The sequence below is a fragment of the Maylandia zebra genome, linkage group LG7 (genome assembly GCF_041146795.1).
Source record: "Maylandia zebra isolate NMK-2024a linkage group LG7, Mzebra_GT3a, whole genome shotgun sequence".
NCBI lineage: Eukaryota > Metazoa > Chordata > Actinopteri > Cichliformes > Cichlidae > Maylandia > Maylandia zebra.
Window position 1 is genome coordinate 64,522,826 of NC_135173.1, and position 21,066 is coordinate 64,543,891.

The window sequence follows — 21,066 nt, forward strand, 5'->3', positions numbered from 1 at the left end:
TAATCCACAAAAGAACCTCCAGAGAAGAGGAACCTGATGGGAATGTTGGAATATGCATCTAGGATCTACGACAAGGAGAGGAGATGAGGCTAAGTAACTCAGATGGCTTTATTTGAAAACAATAGCCTGAACAAGTAACGATCAGAGGGGTATACTACAAACAAAATTCAACAGCGCCAGTCTTTCTTTGTGTTAGCTGCCTTGACAAAACCTAAAACCTCAGTCGGAGATAACAAGTAACAACTTTCTGTTGAACTTCGCTTTCTGCTTCAGATTCTGTGCACACTCATATAAGAAGAGGCAGTCTGCGGTTCTTGTGATTCGGTGAACTTATATAAATGAAGGCCTCTTAATCACACGTTGACGTGGCGGCGTCCTAGCAGCAACTTTGATTACAGCAGGAATGGTCACATCAGGAAGAGCTTTACAAATTGATTGCAGCTGAGTCACCACCTCACTTTGCTGTCCACATTCAGAAAGCACGAATGTACAAATTTAAATAAAGAAACCTTAAACAGTCATTTATTCCAATAATATCAGCATGATGTATATGCATAGTAGCATAACTCAGGTTTGGTGTACACAGAATAATATGTATTGCTGAAGTGAAACATCAGGCATGTGCAGCTTTGCCTCACAGATGAATTCTCAGCCCAGTCATAGGAATATCTGCTAGACTGCCTTCACTCAGTCAGTGAAGCTGCAGGAAAACTCTCCGCTCTGATGTTGGTGGTGACTGTGACGGGCGATGCTGACGGTTAACGCGGAGGCTGACGTAGTGGTCGTGAAAGTAAGTGGCCACAGCTAGAGGAGGGCCCAGCAGCAGGAACAGCCACACTAAACCGTTGCCATAGTTTCCCTGGAAATAGTTTCGGAGGAATACTGCGACCAAGAGCTGCAAGAAGAAGACATAGTGTCAGCTCAAGGCACGCCCCGATTATAATAACACAGTGCATTGTGTTAGGTGTGGAAGGCCAAAAACAATAAAGTGGATCAGGTTTAATTATTAGGACTAAGATTTCAGTGTGTAATCTATGTCTCCATTTAAAGCCTTTTTGCATTTGTTAACACTGTTAAATAAAAGAGCATAAAATTCATCCATGAATGATAAAGTTGGATCCCCATACAGCAGCAGCTGCCACCAGTGCAATAATCTCACCTCAAACACCATCATGAGAAAGATCCACAGACGGCAGCTATGCAGTGGCAGAGCAATCATATACTGTGTAGGAGAGAGAAGAGAACCATCACGGCTCATTAGTACTGGTGTTTATCCAGAGGTACCAGCTTAATTTTATTGTATAGAAGTGGGCTGCAATTCAATCCTAATCTCTAATCTCTTTTCCTTTTCCCCAGTGGGAGAAAAAAATCACGAAGTCAAGAAAAAATGTGAAGTCTGACTCAACTCCAGAAACCAAACTACCTAATAAAGCGACGGTGGATGTCACTGACGTGGGTCAGCTGTGGTGAAACTACAATGTCCCACTGATGGACTACAAAGACTCATCTCACACTGACTGCTCTGTTTCATGCAGCTTGTAGGTTATAAACAAGGTCATAAATCTCACTTAATTACCAGACAGAGGAACAGAGGAATAAAGATATATAATAATATACAATAAGAATGGTAGGATACAGTAATTTACAGTAGTATACAATAGCATAATGCAAATATAATATCAAACAATTCAAACAAAGTGACGATATAACTATTCCAGTAAAATAAATAACATAACAATCAGTGCAGGTGCTTATAAAAAAAGTGACATAGTATTGTGCAATGAATAAAAAGAGAGTAGCAGCGTATGATGGGGGAATGAAACAAACATTCAATAACATACTGTTAAGTAATATTGCACAATCTGAATGAGAATAAAATAACATTGATATTAATCTTAAGAAATGTCACCCGTTTAAAAAAAGTCTTTCAGCGTCTGTCACTGATGTAAAGTCAGTTCATAAGAATCCTAAAGGCCAGAAATAGTTTTACAGCGAAAACTTAACCAAAGTGTGAAAACAGATATTTTTAAATCTGAAAACACGAGTTCAGAGAGTCTAAAATAGTTCCACATTTACTTTTAGCTTCACATGGGACACAAACCAAAGTTTCTGGGGCTAAAGATCAATGTTTGGTCCTTGAAAGGTCACCTGCAATCTTGGAGTATATGAGATCGTTCAGAGGTAACTTCTGGGTCTGAAATGGGAAGAAATGCAGAAGTTCCTTAAACCTGCATTCTGGTTAATGACCAGCAGGGTTGGCCCTTGGATGTTGATTCACCTTTACAGTGTCTCTGGCCAGTTCTGCACAAACTTAGTCTGAACGTTATTAGATTGCTGTAACTTATGCTGGATTCCCCGTTTATTAAATGCTAGATTTGTGGGACTAAATTCAATAAAGCCAAGGCCCTGACATTCAAGCCTTACACTCTATAGTTGCAACGATGGTCCTCTAGCACCTTAAATATGATACTGTAGACCAGTAAGGTAAGAATCAGATACTGCCATAAGCAAGGGTGCAATGTATCCTGTGCCAAAGGAGATAAGGAAGCATTGATAGTTCCTTTCCAAAGATGCCAGAAGAGTGGACTGTACCTCACAAAGCGCAGCAGACATCAGGAAAACCAGCAACTCGGCATGTGATGGGGAAACATTCCTCTCCACCAGACGAGTGTAAATGTGTCTTTTTATGCATAAAAAGAAAAACATGTAAGCAAAAAAAACAACCCATGTCAAACATTCAAGCACACAGACCAAAAAATGTTGATAATACCTGTGACACCACCTCTGAAAGGGAATATTCCAGTTCTTCCAGAAAGCAATCAAAGTTGTAGCGTTCCTGTAGATAAAATATAAACTGCATTAATTCTGAGATGCAAAATTAACACAAATTACAGTAAATGTTCTGTACAACTGACCACCAGTCTCCATAAAAATGGCGATCACCAAAGCGCAGCAGTTCTGCACAGAAGTTCAGGTATGCATGAGTCAAAAAGAAGAAGAGGAGCCACAGGAAGTGGGTCGGTGCCTGACAAGAAAGTATGTGTTAGCAATGCCAATATGCCACACATACAAACTCTTATCTCTAAGTATCATGGACCAAGGACAAAAGAAATCACTAACCACCAGCCCCACGAGGTGCTCCACCCTCGTAGTGATGGCCATGCTCTGGATAAAAGTATACAAATAGAAAGAAGGGTGGATTCAGCAAGGGTGGGAGCTGCCCTTGTTTTAATGAGCACACTTCAGAAGATCATGTTTCACTTACAGAGAATGAGATTTCTGATCTCTGGAAGATGGGTTCAATCCACTAGAATGAAACAAAGGATTCTAGAATCATGAAATTCAACTTGGTTCTTGAAGATAATAGTCATCGATTTCCATGACTCCCTACTCCATGAAATACCAGCTGAAGATTTTACCCATTTATAGACAGGACATTAAAATCACTGAGAGGTGAATCAAATGCACTGAAGTCACTTTGATTCAAATAATGCTGCAATAATGGCACGGCATGTCCAACCACACCAATGAGGAACGGGTTGAGGAACACGATAAAGAGTCATGACGCAGTTTTCTAAACTCCCGAGGTCATAGCCCAGTGCCTGCTTGACGCCCTGTGCACAAAGGCTCGTGAGTCCAACGAGTGGACTGTAAATGCTACAGTGCTGCTCCTAATTCACACATACCCCCCAAATCAACCTCCAGAGTGAAACATGCTCTCACAGCCGTGCAGTGCCAGACTCCCTGAAAGGTCTGCACATAAATGCAGTGATACTAAGCTACTGTATAACAAAGAAAGGACTTCAGCGATCTGCTGTACCTGCTGCACAATGCCAACCATGATCTGGACAACCACCACCTAAAAACAGAAAATTATGTTTAATTATCCCATGTAGTGTGTGCACAATAATTTTACATTTTGTTGAAAAAAAAAATACATTAAAAAAAAAGACAAATATTCAACACATGTGATTTAATGTGGCATACAAAACAAATCTTAGATGTCGGGACTTTAAAATGTAGTAGCTAAGTCCTTACGTTTCAAATTCTCTCCAACAATAGAGAATTTAACAGGAAAAAAGACAGAGGAGACAGGAACAAGGAGCAGCAGAGACTACAATACAATCAAATGAAAAAGAAATAACGAAACAACAAGGATTTATATCAGGAGCAGTCACACTGACATTAGCGGGGACAGAAAATCCCCTGTGCAGTGTCAAAGTATTACAAATACAATACTTCTGGTTAAAGGTTCAAAGATAATCTGATTAAAGGGCCTGAAGCTATCCAAGAAAAAGGTTTGTTAGCGCTCGTTTTGTTACCATGCCAACAGAGGATGAAGAACGCCACGGAGCGCTCAAGTCTAGACTTGTAAAGAGAAAACTGAGTCATCCATATCAGCGCTATTAATCCTTTTTACTTTTTCTATTCTCCTCTCTCATAAAACAATACTGTGTAAAAATAATGACACCAGTGTTCAGCTCACCATTTCTATCAGTCTGTGAAGCAGCTTATTAATGCGGACGTTAGGACAGCAGGGGAAGCCCCTCTGGAAGCAGAGAGTGGGGGCGAGGAGGAAATAATAGAGCTCTGAGAAAATAAAGACAGAGTTAAAAATGCTGAAACATCACTTTGAGTCACTATAAAGAAATGAAGCAGCTGTTACCTCTGAATGTCAGATGCTCATTGTGGTGTTTCTGTGATGCAGGTCCATTCTGATCTTTCTCTAAAAATAAAACAGAAGCAAAAAGCTGCAGCAGCTGCTGTTCTTCTGAGATGGGGTCAATGAAAAGTTTAGAGTTGCACAGATACCTAAATGAGCCAGACGATACCAACGATTTGTTTCCTGGTAGGAATAAAGCTTCATCCCCAGAATAGTGAAGAACAAGAGAGAGAAAAATGCTCCACCTGGTGGACAAAGCATAAACGTGCTTTTCAGACAATGAGACACATACACATGGAAGTCCTGGAGTCCAACAAATCTGCAGTACCAGTGCGATGCTGTCACGTCATCCCCTCCCCTCACCCAAACCGGTCACGGCAGGTTTGGTTCTGCCACAGGTCTCCTTCCTAATAAAGGGAGGTTTTCCTTCCCACTGTTGCCAAAGCACTTGGTCATAGAGTGGTCAAATGATTGTTGGGGTTTTCTCTGTTTTATTTGTATTTTTGTGTGGCTTATAAAGTGCTTTGAGGCAACTGTTTTGATTTTGTGCTATATAAATAAAACTGAATTGGATTAAACTGAATGTCAACATGGATCAAAATCTGACCTGAATCTGTTTCCTGGTATACTTAATGAAGTGGCCAATGACTGTATTTTATAAGGGAACTCAAATCTATCGGTCTGGATTACAGTAAATATGATGCAGGTTTGAAGTTACCTGTTGACATTGCAGGCTCGTGTACGATGACAGCAGGAGGAAATAGAACCAGCAGCCCCAGATTAGTAAGGTGTAAACGATGTGCGTTGGAGAGAGACAGCATTGCCTGACAAACAAAGATTTGTTATTTTTTCTGTGTCAAAAAGTCCCTCTCTGGAAAGATACATCCTTTCACATCTAAAAGAGAAAATAATAAGCTCTCACCTTTTCCTGGGACCTCTCCAGAAGCAAAGCTATCAGAGCAAACGTGTTGGCAGCTGGGAAAATAAGAAATTTATTCATTCACAACAACAAGTGTGCTGCTGGAGACACCTATTCTCTCTACTCTAAAGTAATCCTGTATCATTCATGATGTGTTGTTTCTCTGCCACAGTCCTACGGATACCAATGGTTCTCACCCAGAATGAGGATGACTGACGGCCAGTTGCAGTTGTCCTCAATCAGATGTCCCAAAACCTTTTTGACATCTATCAAAAATCCATGTCTGTTATGAAGAGGAAAAAAGTAAGCTTTAGTAAACAGTAAACAGAGAGCAGGGATGTATTTAAACTGGAAAAAATACTGTAATGAATAGAAATTCTTGGTTTTTAGACCAAGAGGTTTTAATATATTCATGTGACACATTCAGTGTGGCGTTTCTCCTCACAAATTATCATCCAAAAGTCTTCTAGATTCAGAGTGTGTTGTGCTGTTGTGAAGCGCAGTGCTCGTGCTTTTCTTCCACTAAATGTGCCCGCAGAGTCCCAGCATATAGATTTTACACTGGAGTAAAGCATGGGAGGTTTACTAAACATGAAACTTTAATGGTTTACAAAAAAGCAAGTGTGTTTGTAGGTGAAGGGTCTGTTTTATAGATGGATGTGAAGTCCACCAAATCTGAAAATTCAAACCAAAAAAAGGACAGAAGCCATTTATACTCACTGTATGAAATTCTCCAAGAACAGGTGAGCATGAGTCAGGACCTTAAAAATCAGAATGACAGCGTTTTTATAACTCAACAAAATCTTAAATGTATTTCCACAAATGATAAGGCAGGGCTGAGAAACTAACCAGCAGGATGATGATCCAGTTGAGGATGCCTCTGTATCCGGTAAAGCTGCTGTTAGAGCTCAGCAGAGAGTCTTGGATGCTGTGGCAGCTGCACAAAAACACATTTTCATCTTCATCAGGCTTATTTTTTTTTGTTTTTTCCTGTAAATATTATCCTGTCAGCTCTAATATGACTGCATCGCAAAAACATTCCAGGTCTCCTCCAGTGGTAAACAAATGGAAAACCACTCAGCTGATGGTTTTTTGTTGGTTATACGAGGCCCTGGGATATAAAGAAACTAAACATGTCTACATCTGATTGTGTGTTTAATATATTTTAGCCCAAATTCAGAGGATTTTAAATTAAAAGTGACACTCAAGAGTCTGAAGATGGTTTACTATTCATTAACTGTTAATTTTGTAATGATGGTGCTGAATAAGTATTTAACGGGATGATCTCTGTGTAGTTATGAAACAGGGTGTTTTGGCTCTACAATGGGCCACAAAGACCACACGGTACGAAAACACAATGTCAGAGAGGTCGGTGTAGTTGTTATCCACCACCAAAGTTCAAGGATTCAAGGATGCCAGTGTTCACATTTTGGACCAAGAAGACAGATGGTTCAACCGATCACCTTCTTTTGAAGCTTTTAAGACGTAGGAGAGGGTTTTTGAAGCTGTGTGTGAGATTAGAGCTTCAGAATTAGATGGCCACGCCTGCTGTAACGTGTGTCGTTACTTGTTCACCAAGATGTCAAGTGAAGGAAAAAATGTCCATCCCGGTTTTCCCTCCAAGGCACGAGCGATAAGCAGAGTTCTGTCCTTTCCTTCTAAGATTCCTAATTATTTAAAGTAACACTCAGGTATGCCATTCAGCGTGTTAGTACGAGCTCGGGAGCAGCTTGGGAGAACAAGAAAACAGAGACTGCTTTAGGTTGCCTTCCCAATCGACTCAAAGGTTTATTTAGTACATAACAGCTTATATAGAGGAAAAAAAGGTTCGTGTGTCAGCTTTCCCAGTTCAAACCGGTACAGACCAAATAAGGAAACGTCTTCCTGCCTTGTGAGCAGAGAAGTATCCTTTGTGTAGTTTATCAGTTCAGCTACAATTTATGATCATCCCAGCAAAATACACTCCTAGACATAGAATACAGAGTTCTTTCATTAGTGAATTCTGAAACAAACCACCTGGCCTTTAACGAGCCTTTTTCTAAGAGATAAAGAAAAAGGGAGGATGGGAGTAAGGAAGTGGTCTCGTCTCTGTGGTGTTTTCGACCTTGGGGTACCAGCCTGTGAGTCTTACACATTAATTCTTGGGTCACAGAGAAAGAGAAAAACAACTATTAAATGGGCCTTATTGAGTAACTCTTTTCTGTATAATATCACAATAAAACAATATCCTGTAAATGCTACCGTGGTATCAAAATATCACAACATCAAGTATTATTCCTCATCTACGTTTCACGCTATCCTCCTGAACAGTTATTTCTGCACAATGACAGCCAGGTCTGATGGGTTCTGTGAGTTTTTATTATATGATGCCTTACACGTATATAAATCAATGCATTCATAATTTTTTATTTGTGCTTTTTATTATTTGAGTAAAATATGTGAACATTTCATCTGCTGGTGAGGTCATACATCTGCCACATGGAGACACGAGGAAAGCAGCAGAGAGCTTACCAGAGCAAAGATGCGTAGGGGTGTTCTTCTTCACTGGTTAGATCAAATGTAGAAAAGGAAGTGCTATCACAGAGGCTTATACCGTCTTCTTCAACTGAGGAGGAGGAGAACCTCTTCCTCATCGAAGCCATCTTTAACTCCAAGGATCAGTCCACCGAGGTGGAGGTTACAGATGTTTGAGTCCACTTTAAGAGTCAGAAAACAGATTTATTTAACTCTCACAAATAACATTCTCTTATTAGATATTTGATTTGAAATATTAAGATGATCAAAGAATAAACATAAATATTACATAGTGTCATATTTTTATCTGAATTTCATGCAAGAAATAAAGTGTAGACCAAACTCCGCAAATTCCTATTTACATACACTGCTTAAATAATATCAAAGTTTCTGTTCTATTCTATCCTAAAACTGGGCTCTGAGGAGGTCAGCTGATATTGTTCCAATGGGTGCTTTTTATATCCAGTTATGCTTTCCTGCATTTGCAGTGTGTTTGGGATCACTGTCATGCTAAAAAATAAAAACCTTTCCCAATCAGATGTTTTCCAGATGGTATTCCATGGTGGATTTTAATGTAATTGTACATTTCTGCATTTCCATCAGTTTTCTCCAACACGACTGGCTGAAATGGAGCTCAAACCACGACAGAGCCTCCACGTGCTTTACAGATGGCTGTACACACTCACTGTCGGGCTTCTATTTTGAACTCTTCTATATACAAAAATTTCAGATTTCCTGTTTCCCTTCATTGAGACAGGATGTCCCTTAACACCTACCCATCCTGTGCAGTTTCCTCAAAGTTTTTGAATTCTGACACAAGATTGACTCCAGAATTTTGCACAGTTGTTTACTGTACTTGTTAAAATTTTCTGCAATGATTTATTGTCTTTCTAATCTTTGCCATGTTGAGACAATGAGGCTGTAGGTTGTGCAGAAAATACGAGCGCATCATCAGATCATTTAAATGCAAACTGCATCTTAGAAAATAATTCCAACCAAATCGCTGTAGTGGATTACCACTTTGGTGTTTTATCGCTTGTATACGCGGGTGAACATTAAGTAAGATAAAGTTTTAGCCTTTACCCGAGCTTTAAGTTCAATTTGTGAAAATTCGGCAAGCATACAAATTATTATTAAGCCATTTAGTTCATGAGAAATTAGACTTTAGATGTCCTTTCTACCTCAAACGACCCGTTGTCGCAGGCATCTTATGCTTAAAAGCCAAGAGGTTACATTTTTGTGTTGCTGCTTGTCGATAAAATGTACGCCGAATGAAATAGCTGCCCGAAATACATTAGTCAGTCTAACCAACTCGTTTTACAACCACTGTAACACCGGGTGCTAACAAGTCAAACTTTTAATTTCCGCATTTCCTAAAGAAGCTCGGTGTGACCTTCTGAAGCGAAAGAAAAACGTCCTACCGCGTCATCCTCCGCGTGCAGCATCCTTCTAACCAGGTCCACATCTCAGAGCATCCGCCGCCTGTCAGCTGACTGCCCGACACAGAGCTTCTCTGACCTCTGAGCCCTCTGAGGACTGAGGAGGTGCTATTCGGTGTGAAGCCACGAGATCCTTTTATTGTGAAACATTCAAAATAAAAGCCCACTTAAAGTAAAAAAGACTTTAATTTCTGAGATGCCAAAATAAAGGCCTGTAGTCTGATTGATTAATTGTCATTTTGGTGCCTTATACGGAAGCCCGTGGTTTATATACATATATCATTTATTGTTCCTCCAGTATCCAATTCATATTTTGCACACAGTAAATGTCACAACAGCAGATTTAAAGTATTAATAGAGTCATAAGATAAACATTTTACATAAAACAATGTTTACAGAAATTGTTACACTTTAAAACATTCATTTCTTTTGTACCATAAAGGGATTGTAAAGAAACGATTAACTTTGTGCATAAAAATCAAAGAGTTGTCTGGGAATAAAGCCTTCAACTGATTTAAGTTTAAAGGTGTAAAATAAAAAGCGGGGAAATAGAAAGCAGGGTTCCCAAATGAGTTTTCTCCCAAATGACTTGAAGAAAACTCCTGCCAACCAAACATTACTATGTTTTAAGTCAGATAACTAAATGTGTAACTGTTAATACTGAAACTGCTCATTTCGATCATTACTGAGGAAATAATTGATGCAATTTATATGAAAAAAGTTATACGTTTTTCCCTTCATCCACTCAGCACCCAAAGAACTGTACGCCTTCACTTATATATTCCGACTCTTTAGACCTAATTAATTACATTTAACCTTGATTAAATATATCATTTTAAAAACAGCTACATCTGGTATTAAAACCACATATTTATTCACAGGCTGCAGATGCAGGTTAGTTATCACAAGCCCAGAAAAACTGAAATAAGGACACTTCATGAAAAAAGATAATTTCCTTTAGAAAATATTTATTTTAAAAAAGGAACATTTAAGGAAAAATAACAGTTTAAAGTGTTACACTGACAGCAAAAAAGATCAATATGCATTTGGCTCAAACTCCAAATTAAGCAATGATCTCGCAAACTCATTGAATTTTACATTTCTAGTGACTGAGACTCAATTTATTTATTATGACCAGAAAACACAACCCACATTTTAATGGATCAGATCTCAGTGATCCTGCCAGCCTGCAGGGAGGACACAGCAAAGCCATTTCTGGATGTGAAGATCAAGCTGGTGTGGAGGAAGGTCCTTTAGTTGATGATCAGTACGTCGTTCTGGATCTCGTGGCTCAGCTGGGTTTGGAGGTCACTCAGCTTCTTCTTCAGGACAGCCAGCGCTGACATGACAATGGTCTCTGGCCGCAGGGAGCCGCATGACTCCACGTTGTAATAGAACCTGTGCAGGGAGAAATGTGAGCCGAGCAAAGTTTCCTTATAAAAGTCAAAGTCATTCAACTTCAGAATTTAGTCTGAAACTTCCTGGATTGCATTCAGAGCCTAAAACACATGCACGGTACTGAACGTGCTAATCTTTGCTTGTGTCTGGAGTTCATTTCAAGCTCGTTTTGGTAGACCAAGCAAAAATAAGAGAAGGTAAGCGATCACAGCCATCTCATGCTTCTTTATTGACAGTAGATTCTGGCCATCTCCAAAAGCCTGTGTATTGATGTCTTTGTGAATATTTAGGGTGGAAATATGCAACACTCCTCATAGGCTTGCCTCAGGACATTTTCATGCAGTGGGAAACACTAGTGTGAATGTTCGATTCAAATAATTCAGGAAACTTGTTTGGTTTCAGGGATCAAAACAGACCTAGATCCTTCTGGCTAAGGTCAGGTAATGCAAATCCCAGTGGGCAGAATAATAAAGATGAGAAAACATCATGAAGCTCTTTGCTAACCGTTCCGGTTTCCCATTGGGGTCGTAAGGGGCCTGAAACTCGTCCTCTTCGATCTCTGAGTACTCGCTCTTCGGCCTGGGAATCAGTGCATTGGGTGTCAGTATTTTTATGATAATTATTCGTTAACAATGTAGTTTTTAGATGAGCCAAACTGGGAGGAAAACCTACCACTCCTCGGGTCGTGGATAAACTGTGTGTCTCAGTGCATTGTCGGGGTCATACTCGAAGGAGACCCCCGCTGTTGGGTTCCACTTGGCGTGTTCCTTCCCAAAACCTTTCTTAGCGTAAGCTCTGAGCCGAAGTTCCTGACCTTTACGGAGCTTCACCAGCAAAATGTCTGCGTGGTATCAGAGCACAAGAAACATTTATGAAGTGATGTGAAAACAGACACCAGGCAGAGACCTCAGCAGTCGGTATGTACTCGTGAATACAGCTTTACCATCTTGCTCGACGTAGTCGTTGGGATCGTTGTCTCGACTCCTGGAAGTCACCTAGAAAACCACAATGCACCACAGTCAACTTCACCTCTGCTTCCAGTCAACTAACGATCCTAGAAAAAGGAGAAAAGCCTCACCGGGATGACTCTGGGGTTGTTAGACAACAGGTCACGCGAGGTCACGTGACGCGTCTGGTCCTCGTTACATCGAACATCCAGGGTGAGCTCCACAGAGCACTCCTGACAGAAATCCTCACAGGTGCAGTCCTGCAGGAGAATTTGACGTTGTGGTGTTAAAGCCGGCGCCCGCATTCAAAAGTTAGGAAGCTCTTGGCTTTGTTCACAATCTGATATCATGTATCGTTCACACCAGGGAACCATCAGGTTAATGACCAGTCTGAGTCTGTTTATGTTGTCACAGGCAGCTGACAAATCGTGTGTAGAAACCACAAATGTCTGAAAATTAGGAACAGCATCTCTGAGTCTCACGAGCAGGAATGGCACTCTAATCTGGCAGGAGGAGTTTTTGCAGGAAACAAGAGAGAGGTGTCCCCTGAACAGCAAGCGTGGCAACACAGATAAGCTTTTAAAAATACGTTGGAGAAACAAGGATAAATTGAAACTGTGGTGGGCTGTGCAACAAATGTCTGCTTACCCTGGAATACTGCATTTTGTCCACGATGTCATCGCTGGTGAGTGGTATGAGCCCTGAAGATACAGGAAACACTCAGGTTTTTACAGCAGCCTTCTTTGATCTCTCGCACTACCACAGGTATTACACACGCTCTCATACATACCCACTCTGTGGGCGATAAACTCATCGTGCAGTACAGACGAATTGGCGTCGATCTGGATCCAGTCGATGGCTGGAAATGAAGCAGTGCAGTGCAAGTCAGTCATTTAGGCTTGCAGAGGTGGGTTTGATACTGAACGCTTTCCCCAGAGTTCTGGTGAAGCTACACAACTTTATCCAACACAATATCCGTTTTGTTTTGCTCTCCATATCATAACAGCAGCTGAGACTTGACTGCTTACTTATATAACTGTACAGAGGACCCCACCAGAACTTGGCGATGTTAAGCAACGACACACACACACACACACACACACACACAAAGCTACTGTACCTATTGTAGGAACCTCCGACATAAAGACACGGCGGAGGGAGTTTGCAACCCTGAAAAAGAGAAGAAGAAAAAAAATGGTTTCAGATGAATAACACACCGTTAAAGTCCCCCTTAAACTCCAGACTGTGCTTTCAGGTTTTTATGTGTGCTTCATAGAACGAATTCTAATAGTCCAAGATCACCTGAAATCTGCAACTGAGAGGGCTGAATTATACAAACATTTAAAAGGGCTTCCAGTGACGAACGATGAACGATGATTAATAAGTCAACTAGCAAAATACCAAACTATTACTGATGCTGATTACTGATCAAAGTTTTGTTTTTTGTTTTTAATCAAAGAGGCATTCCTTAGTCATAACATCAGCAAACTCTGTATTTTCAGATTTTGGACTGTTCAGACATTAAAAAAAATTGCACTCCACATTTTCACGTTGTGATGTCACAGAGGCGTTAAGATTTTTATCTGGAATGACTATAATGGACAAGCTTAGAATTGATGGATAGCTAGATTTGAATTATGAGGGACATTGAAGACTGAGTAATATGGAGACAAAGTTAGAGGGAAAGCTGATCTGCTGTGGCCAAACAGTCACTGAAGTGAGAAAATAATCAGGAGACTAATTAAAGAAAGGAAATATTCTTCTAGCGAGAAACAGCTGATTTTTTTTATGATTGATTGCCTAATCAATGAAATGTTTCTTTTAATTATCAGACAAAACACATTTTACAGAATTGCAAGACAAAGAAAACTAAATTTTAAGATAGTGTCCAATGAAGTTTCCTCAGCTTTAATTGGTGTGTTGTTAGACTGCCAGTTAAACCTGGTAATCTAACAAAGGAAAGGCAGGAAAATACTTTAATCTTTAGGAATTTTCATTTCCTTATTTAAAAAAAAAAAAAAAGATTAGAGAAAAATGTACATTTTAATCAACGCTGGAAAATATAAAAAACTAATGGAATAAATGTTACTGTGCAGTAAACTAGCCCATTTGACTTCTACTTATATTTCTTTATTTTTACAGCCTATGTATTTACTTATTGGTTATTTGTATATGAAACTTTGTCCTAAATGGTAATTCATTCACAGTAGACTAAAGACCCATTTAAAAACATGACCTAACTAATGTGAAGCACCTGCGTTTACTTCCACATTCAGCTAGCTTAACATACACTTAAATAATAATTATATTGTATATTAAATATTAGTTATACGAGTTAAACGAAAGCAGCTTTACACTGTTACTCAGCGTGTGTTTTGGTGCTGAGAATAATGGCCGCCCTCGTCCTCCTCACACACTGCACAAGGGAAAATATACTCGTACTTACGCCAAATCCGTGTTTTCGATGACAAACTTGACATTTTCATCTGTCAGCTCTGTGATCTTTACCGTTGGCTGGTTAGCATACGGCATTACTGAAGCTAAATGAAGCTAAACTAGACGTTTCACTATCAACACACTTCACACTACCGCTGCTTCTGCTTGAAGACCTCCACGGAAATATTTACGAGGCGCTGATTGGCCTCGAGATGTAAACGCGTACAGTGATTGGGTCAAAAGAGGCTCGAAGGCGGGTCTTCTTTTAACCACCGGGTTACAGACGACGGTAGCTCCCTTTTCAAAACAAAAGCACAAACTCTCAAGTTTGACTTGCTTGCAAACATTATCTGCATATTCCTTTTCAGGCAAGAACTTTATTGTCTCACATTAATCTAAAACAAATATTTCAAGCGTTTAGATTGGTGGGCAAACCAAGACATTAACAGACAATGTATTGACGTTTCAAAATTGCTTTTTCATTGTAATACAGTTAGACCAATTACAATTAATGCAAACGTCCCAAATCAGACACTTTAAAGTCTCTATATACAAAACTTTAACTGCAGAACATTTCAAATCATTCTGGTGGCACAGGGTTTTCGCTCTAGTAAAATATAGTGACTTTGACCTGAAACGTAGTTCTTTAGTGGGAAACTGATTTCACAACTGAAGACAAACCAAAAAAAAAAAAAAAGTTAAATATACAATTACTATTTTATTGAACTTTCACTTGATTCAACAACTAAATTGCAGATCTGTGTCCTTCTGTACAAAGGAAAAAATGATCTGAGCAGGAGAGTGAAAGGATCAGCGGGTGAGAGTTTCTGCAGGTGATCAGAAACAAATTTGCTCCTTCTATTGTTTATTAACAGCCATAGTCCAATATTTCAGAGTTCTGCTCATCATGTGGACGGTCGGGATCGGTGCTTCATCTTCTCTGGTTCAATCCTGTGAGGTTCTTCAGCTGTGAAAAAGAGGCGTGCAGACATTAATGAACACAGTTTCCTTCAAGAACGTGAGAGTTAAGAGCACAGATCAAAGAAGAGGGTGAAGACTTAAGTATCTCCGCTAATCCTGTGGCAGAAGTTATGAGAAGAGTGAATTTAAATGGTGAATATAACACAAAAGACTCACTGTAACAGCAGCTCCCATGAGTCCCTGCACCACTGCTTCACCTGTTGACTGCACCTACACATCAAAGTGGAACATACAGCTTACACATGGCTGAAGAACAGGTTCAGGTGTCACATAAAGACTCATTTTTACATGATTTCTCTTAAAACGCTAAATCTCAGGTCATTTATTTGTTATTATCGTTGCTGGGTGATGCTGCAAAGCGATTAAAGATGTGCTTCTGCAAAAACATTCAAAAGAAGTCAGGAGTGAGTCTTTAACAATGTTTCACTCTCTACCTGTTTGGCTGTGGTGGCCATGTTGACTACATCTTGGATGCGGTTATCGAGGAAGGCCCAGGTGTCCTGGTAGTCTGGAGAGGAATCCTGAATCATCACCAGCTCTGTGGTGTTGTAGATGCCCGTCAGCGCCGCACGCTTTGTGTACCAATTCATCTACAACAGAAATGAGTCCTGCAGTTTTACTCCTAGTCCACATTTATTTCAAGGTAAACTCAAAAGTAAAGTAAGTAAAACGGATGCAGTGGCACATAAAACAACTAAGCTGTAGTGCCTCTTCACCTCACTGTGCAATACCTTTTGTGCAATACTTTTGTAAATAGTCAACGGTGCAATAGACTCAATACTTGAAATGTGCAATTCACTTGTATTTTTATTTTTATTCCTATTTATTCTATTTATCCCCTTCGTATATTCTATTTATATTGTCTCTGTATTTATATATATATGTGTGTGTGTGTGTGTGTGTGTGTGTGTGTGTGTGTGTGTGTGTGTGTGTGTGTGTGTATATATATATATATATATATATATATATATATATAATATTCTGTAACTCTGTAACTTCTGTGCTGTGCTTTTTTGGAAATCGAATTTCCCAGAGGAACCCACCCGAGGGATTAATAAAGTTCTATCTAATCTAATCTAAAAGGTCAGCTTTAAAGAAGAGCACACAGGAGACTGCACCAGAAAACAGTGCTGTGCAAAAGCCTTGAACTGCCACTCATTTCTTTAGATTTTGCCAGGAAAATGATTGCACCGATTTATCGCAACATGCAAACTTAAATGTAAATACAACAAGAGCCAACATGGGGCTGGTTAGTTAGCTACAGCTTAGACAATACGTATGTGATAGTGGTGATTTTGTCCTTGCACACAGTGTGAGAGCATGCATTGCCTGCAAATTTAAGCACGACTGGAGTTTGTGTTACGGCTGCAGGTGTCAATAGTTTTCCGAGGTTACACCTTTACTGAAACAAATCAAATATTACCAATTACTACAAATGTATCAATAAAAAAATGGAAAACGATCACTCATGAGAAGGTCGTTAGCCCTCTTTTTCTCTTTGTTAGTTAAACAGTATCTGTGATATAATCTGCTGACTGGAGCGATCATTCGCTGTTTTTATATAAATGCTCAAGTGGCACCTGCCAGCTAATAAGAAACAAGTATTTTCAGTGTACCAGCAAGGACAAAGTGAGGTGTCGATAGGGGCAGTAACCTGGGAGGTGGCAGGTCGGATATTTTGAGGGTGGTGATGAAAGGGGGACAGGAAGCTATGAGGAGGAGAAGAAGAAGAAGAAGAAGAAGGGTGACAGGATCCACTCACGTCTGTGGATCGGTCTCCGGCGTAGTACCAGATGTCGTCCATCAGCGTGGAGAGGTGCTTCAGGCTGTCGGGGATGTTGTGGGGAAGCAGCAGTAGGCTCATTGCCTGAGAAGACAATATCAAGTAAAGCTTCCTGACCTGTGAGCACACTCAGAAGCTCATATTCTCAGTGTTCCATGCTGTACCTGTGGCCATGTTTCGATGTAGGGGATGTACATGCGCAGTCTGGTCTCTACAGCGTCTCTTATAAAATCTGCAGTCTTCTTTGGTCTGCAAGAGAAATCTGTCTTTACATCTCTCACATTTTTTCATATTACCTGTCCCGCTGAGTGTTTTATTTTCCAGCCTAAAGCGTAGGTGAATAATCGACCTGAATTAAACCTGAGCTCAAGCTGAATCTGCACAGTTTTCCCTAAACTACTCACTCATCCATCCAAATCATTGAATTCAGGTGTTCCAGTCACCTCCATGGCCACAGATAAATAAAATCAAGTCCCTAGAGGCCTGTAGGCTGCTGTCAGTCAATGCAAACCTCCAAACTTCATGTGGCCTTTAGATTAGCTCAAGAACAGTGCACAGAGAGCATTACTGAATATGTTTCCATGGCCGTGCAGCTGCATCCAAGCGTTAGATCACCAAGCACAATGCAAAGCATCAGATGCAGTAGTGTAAAGCACAATGGCACTGGACTCTCGAGCAGTTCAAACGTGTTCTCTGGAGAGATGAATTACATGTCTAGCAATCGGATGGATGAGTCTGGGTTAGCACAGTGCAGACTGACAAGTACCGCTGTCCTGGCAACCGGCAAAGTGTAAAGTTTGGTGTAGGAGGGATTATAGTGTGGGAATGTTTTTCAGGAATTGGGCTCGGCCTCTTAGTTCCAGTGAAAGGAACTCTTAATGCTTCAACACACCAAAAGGTTTTAGATAATGTCATGATCAAGTGCATACGTTTGTGAAAGCAGAGAGCAAATACTTGTGACAATATAGTGTAGCTGAACTGCAAAGTGAGCTGCTGTGTATACATACTCAGCCTGGCCCAGCTGGACCTGATTGTGCTGTTCAGCCAGGATCTCCGTCAGCTGCGCATTGCACTGAGCGATGAAATGTAGGACCAGGTCTCCGGATCCTTTCTCGAACATACCGGTGGAAGCAGAAGACAAACCCAGACTCTGGTACAGACACAACAACCACAGCGTTAACGGTGCAGCTTACATACGAACACAGGGCTACACGATAAAGTCTTTGAACTACTCTCTCACCTCAGCACCAGCTGCGATAGCTTCCATCGACCAGCCATGCAGAGGAACAAACTCCAGAGCGGCAGTCAGGATTCGAGCCTGAAGCTGCTCCTCTGTTTCATACTCCTCATCTTGCTCCCCGCTCTGATCCTGGTAACTTCACAAAGACAAACAGCAATGTGAGACCAAGTGTAGCTCTCCCACATCAGAAAGCATCTTGTAAAATCCCTGTTGAATGACAGAAGTGACTAATGTAACGATTACTGACCTGGTGTTTGGATCGGTAGACTGGTCGGCTACCGGATCGGAAGCAGAAGCCGCCGTGTCCTGTTCAGCAGAGCGAGCCTGGTAGTGCTCATGGTAGGTGGTGGATGAGGAGGTTGAGGAGGGAGGCTTGTCAGATTTGGACTCATCCTGAAGCCTCAGCCCTGCACAGCGGAAGCCTCGTCTCAGACTGCCGCACTGAGGGTTTGTTGCTGTTGGTGCAGCCACCACTGGAGCATACAAATATATGGATTTACTTCCACAGATTCATTTTTAATACGGTGTACTTGTTTATTTCTCGTAATAATCGTGCTGTATCGAATCTCTATCGCCTGTCACTTTCCTCCCAGTGTGTGCTGTTGTTGTTCACACTTTTACCAAACTTTTAGAAAAAGGATTAAATGTGACAAACCACAGTACAAAGTCTCACATTTACATTAAACTCAAGCTCAGTGAAACCTGTACAATTTATCAAATGGTATGAAGTACTTTATTTCCCCATCTGTTACACTTAAGAGAAATATTGGTGAGAATGCTGCACTAAATACTTATTATACTACACTCATTGGTCACTACATCAGCTGCTTGTTAAGGCAAATATCTAATCAGCCAATCATGTGTCAGCTATTCAGTGTATACTGGCATATAGACATGGTCAAGATGACCTGCTGAAGTTTACACTGAGCATCAGAATGGGAGGAAAAATGACTTTGAAAGCGCCATGGTTGTTGTGAGAGAATATTTCAGAAACTGATGACCTGCTGGGAATTTCCCCACACAACCATCTCTAGTTTACAGAGAACGGTCTGAAAAGAGAAAATATCCAGTGAAAAGCAGAAGAAGATCTCTGAACGCACAACACTGGAAAAATGTTGCCTGGTCTGATGACTGTCGATCCTCGTCTCAACAGTTCAGGCTGGTGGTGGTTTAATAAGGTGGGAGAATTTCCCTGGCACGCTTCTTGAAACCAGCTGAACACCATTCAAACACCACAGCCTATCTGAGTATTGTTGCTGACCATCTCCATATGACCATCTTCCGATGGCTGCTTCCAGCAGGTTGAACACGTCACATCATCTCAAACTGGTTTCTTGAACATAAAAAGAGTTCACTGTACTCAAATGGCCTCCAGTCACCAGTCCTTTGGGATGTTGTAGAACACATTCATATATGTGTAGCTGATAAATCTATAGTCTCGGGGTGATGCATTCATGTCAACATGGACCAAAATCTCAGAGGAAAGTTTCCAGCACCTTGCTGAATCTGAGCCATGAAGAATTAAAGCACCTCTGAAGGAGAAAGGGCGTCTAGCACAGTGCTAGCACCTAATAAAGTGACCTGTCAGTGTAGGACATATGGACTTAGCTTTATTCGTTTATTCATTAACTATTATATATATATATATATATATTCTATATATTTTCTATCAAATTATTCCAATAAAATGTGGGCAAATTATAAAAAATACCCCAGTATTCCAACGGGAGGATTTTAAAATTGATTTGTTATACTAACTCAGTATAAATTAGGCTGTTTAGGTATCAAACGATTGATAGCTTTCATAGTTTAAGTGTGTATTTCAGTGGAAAATGTGCGGTTTGGTACATTTTTTGCAAACTCTAATCAACAAATACTGAAGCTTTACCGTAGATACACTTCAATAGGAGACTGCACATGTGTGTTTCACAGAACTTGCAATGATAAGAGGAAAAGGGAGCTATAATTAGGGGTTTCATTAGAAACGCTCAGACAGCTTGTATAACTGCAGACAGCACGCCCCCTCCCGGTGTAGGAACCTGTTTACGTGTTTACCCTGCAGTCACCTGTGAGGTCTGCCCGGCAGAGCCAACCCGGACACTACAAACCTCCTAATAGCCCCGTTTTTGGAGCTACACTCAGTTCCCTGTTGCTGATATCGTCCTTCATGATCACCTTTGGCGCGATCAGCTAACGCTAATAAAACGCTCGTTCTAAAGGCGCTGATAACGCAGACACAGACACGCGTTCTGGAAAACGTGTCCCCGGCTCTCCGGTATAATCACAAAACCAGCGGTGACCCCTTCTTACCGCTGCTCAGGCCACGGAGTGCCCTTCCAGCCCGCAGACCTCTTAGCAACGCCGCCATATCAGCTGCTCACAGCGGCGTCACCACCGCGCGACTCGCTCCCACAGCGGAAATCCAGTCAGAGCATTTCAAAATAAAACGCCTGAATTAGGTGTGTATGTTTGTGTGTGTGCGTTTTTCACGTCTGTGTCCCAGTAATCATAAACTTGTAGCTAAAATTTACATATAGAGCATTTAATTTCCCAAACGCGAACACTCTTTTTCAGTGTTTATACATTTAAACTCAATCACGCCTGTAAATTACAATAAAACTAAGACCATCGAATTGTGCAAAAAAAAGAAGTAATTTTAATAAATTTAATAGTTAAAAACTTTTCCATGAAAAGGTTTGAAAAATATATTTTGGATCATCCTGTATTAGGTAAGCATAAACCTATT

The 21,066-nt window shown here is 40.6% G+C and overlaps 3 protein-coding genes across 4 annotated transcripts; all 3 read right to left on the reverse strand.

The window, feature by feature from the left end:
• Window positions 1–666: 666 nt before the first annotated feature.
• LOC101473178 (diacylglycerol O-acyltransferase 1) lies at window positions 667–9,645 on the reverse strand. Of its 2 annotated transcripts, XM_004566120.3 has the most exons (18): window positions 9,518–9,645; window positions 8,094–8,278; window positions 6,432–6,519; window positions 6,303–6,343; window positions 5,780–5,865; window positions 5,586–5,638; window positions 5,382–5,487; window positions 4,813–4,908; window positions 4,667–4,726; window positions 4,487–4,590; window positions 3,821–3,859; window positions 3,266–3,307; window positions 3,121–3,165; window positions 2,916–3,025; window positions 2,771–2,836; window positions 2,593–2,680; window positions 1,160–1,222; window positions 667–895 (listed from the first exon to the last, which is right to left on the reverse strand). In XM_004566120.3, the coding sequence occupies exons 2-18, from the start codon at window positions 8,222–8,224 to the stop codon at window positions 692–694; spliced, it is 1,422 nt and encodes a 473-aa protein (XP_004566177.2). In that variant the 5' UTR covers window positions 8,225–8,278; window positions 9,518–9,645; the 3' UTR covers window positions 667–691. The 2 variants fall into 2 exon arrangements, with proteins under 2 accessions (XP_004566177.2, XP_076743014.1); XM_076886899.1 differs by lacking the exon at window positions 8,094–8,278.
• An 838-nt stretch (window positions 9,646–10,483) lies between these two features.
• polr2c (RNA polymerase II subunit C) lies at window positions 10,484–14,534 on the reverse strand. The gene is made up of 9 exons (XM_004566121.4): window positions 14,327–14,534; window positions 13,001–13,050; window positions 12,671–12,739; window positions 12,529–12,581; window positions 12,012–12,140; window positions 11,877–11,928; window positions 11,606–11,774; window positions 11,438–11,512; window positions 10,484–10,933 (listed from the first exon to the last, which is right to left on the reverse strand). Exons 1-9 carry the CDS (start codon window positions 14,410–14,412, stop codon window positions 10,789–10,791), a joined length of 828 nt encoding a protein of 275 aa, XP_004566178.1. The 5' UTR covers window positions 14,413–14,534; the 3' UTR covers window positions 10,484–10,788.
• Window positions 14,535–14,673: 139 nt separating this feature from the next.
• On the reverse strand, window positions 14,674–20,770 carry coq9 (coenzyme Q9 homolog (S. cerevisiae)). Its single transcript, XM_004566122.6, has 9 exons — window positions 20,631–20,770; window positions 18,568–18,793; window positions 18,321–18,456; window positions 18,088–18,230; window positions 17,245–17,329; window positions 17,060–17,164; window positions 15,732–15,887; window positions 15,454–15,507; window positions 14,674–15,283 (listed from the first exon to the last, which is right to left on the reverse strand). Exons 1-9 carry the CDS (start codon window positions 20,686–20,688, stop codon window positions 15,248–15,250), a joined length of 999 nt encoding a protein of 332 aa, XP_004566179.1. The 5' UTR covers window positions 20,689–20,770; the 3' UTR covers window positions 14,674–15,247.
• Window positions 20,771–21,066: the final 296 nt, after the last annotated feature.

What these genes read in the sequence shown, in the direction of transcription:
- polr2c (XM_004566121.4), bottom strand. Translation starts at nt 14,412, where the DNA reads ATGCCGTATGCTAACCAGCCAACGGTAAAGATCACAGAGCTGACAGAT. An exon ending in ACAAAATGCAGTATTCCAGG is followed by an intron (nt 12,141 to 12,528) that starts GTAAGCAGACAT and finishes ATTCTCCTGCAG; the next exon opens with GACTGCACCTGTGAGGATTT. An exon ending in ACAACCCCAGAGTCATCCCG is followed by an intron (nt 11,929 to 12,011) that starts GTGAGGCTTTTC and finishes GTGGTTTTCTAG; the next exon opens with GTGACTTCCAGGAGTCGAGA.
- LOC101473178 (XM_004566120.3), bottom strand. Translation starts at nt 8,224, where the DNA reads ATGGCTTCGATGAGGAAGAGGTTCTCCTCCTCCTCAGTTGAAGAAGAC. An exon ending in TTCACAGACTGATAGAAATG is followed by an intron (nt 3,860 to 4,486) that starts GTGAGCTGAACA and finishes TTCTGTTTTTAG; the next exon opens with GTGGTGGTTGTCCAGATCAT. An exon ending in TTTCAGAGGTGGTGTCACAG is followed by an intron (nt 2,681 to 2,770) that starts GTATTATCAACA and finishes ATGCATAAAAAG; the next exon opens with ACACATTTACACTCGTCTGG.
- coq9 (XM_004566122.6), bottom strand. Translation starts at nt 20,688, where the DNA reads ATGGCGGCGTTGCTAAGAGGTCTGCGGGCTGGAAGGGCACTCCGTGGC. An exon ending in TCTACCGATCCAAACACCAG is followed by an intron (nt 18,457 to 18,567) that starts GTCAGTAATCGT and finishes GTCTTTGTGAAG; the next exon opens with TTACCAGGATCAGAGCGGGG. An exon ending in CCGGAGACCGATCCACAGAC is followed by an intron (nt 15,888 to 17,059) that starts GTGAGTGGATCC and finishes TTTCTGTTGTAG; the next exon opens with ATGAATTGGTACACAAAGCG.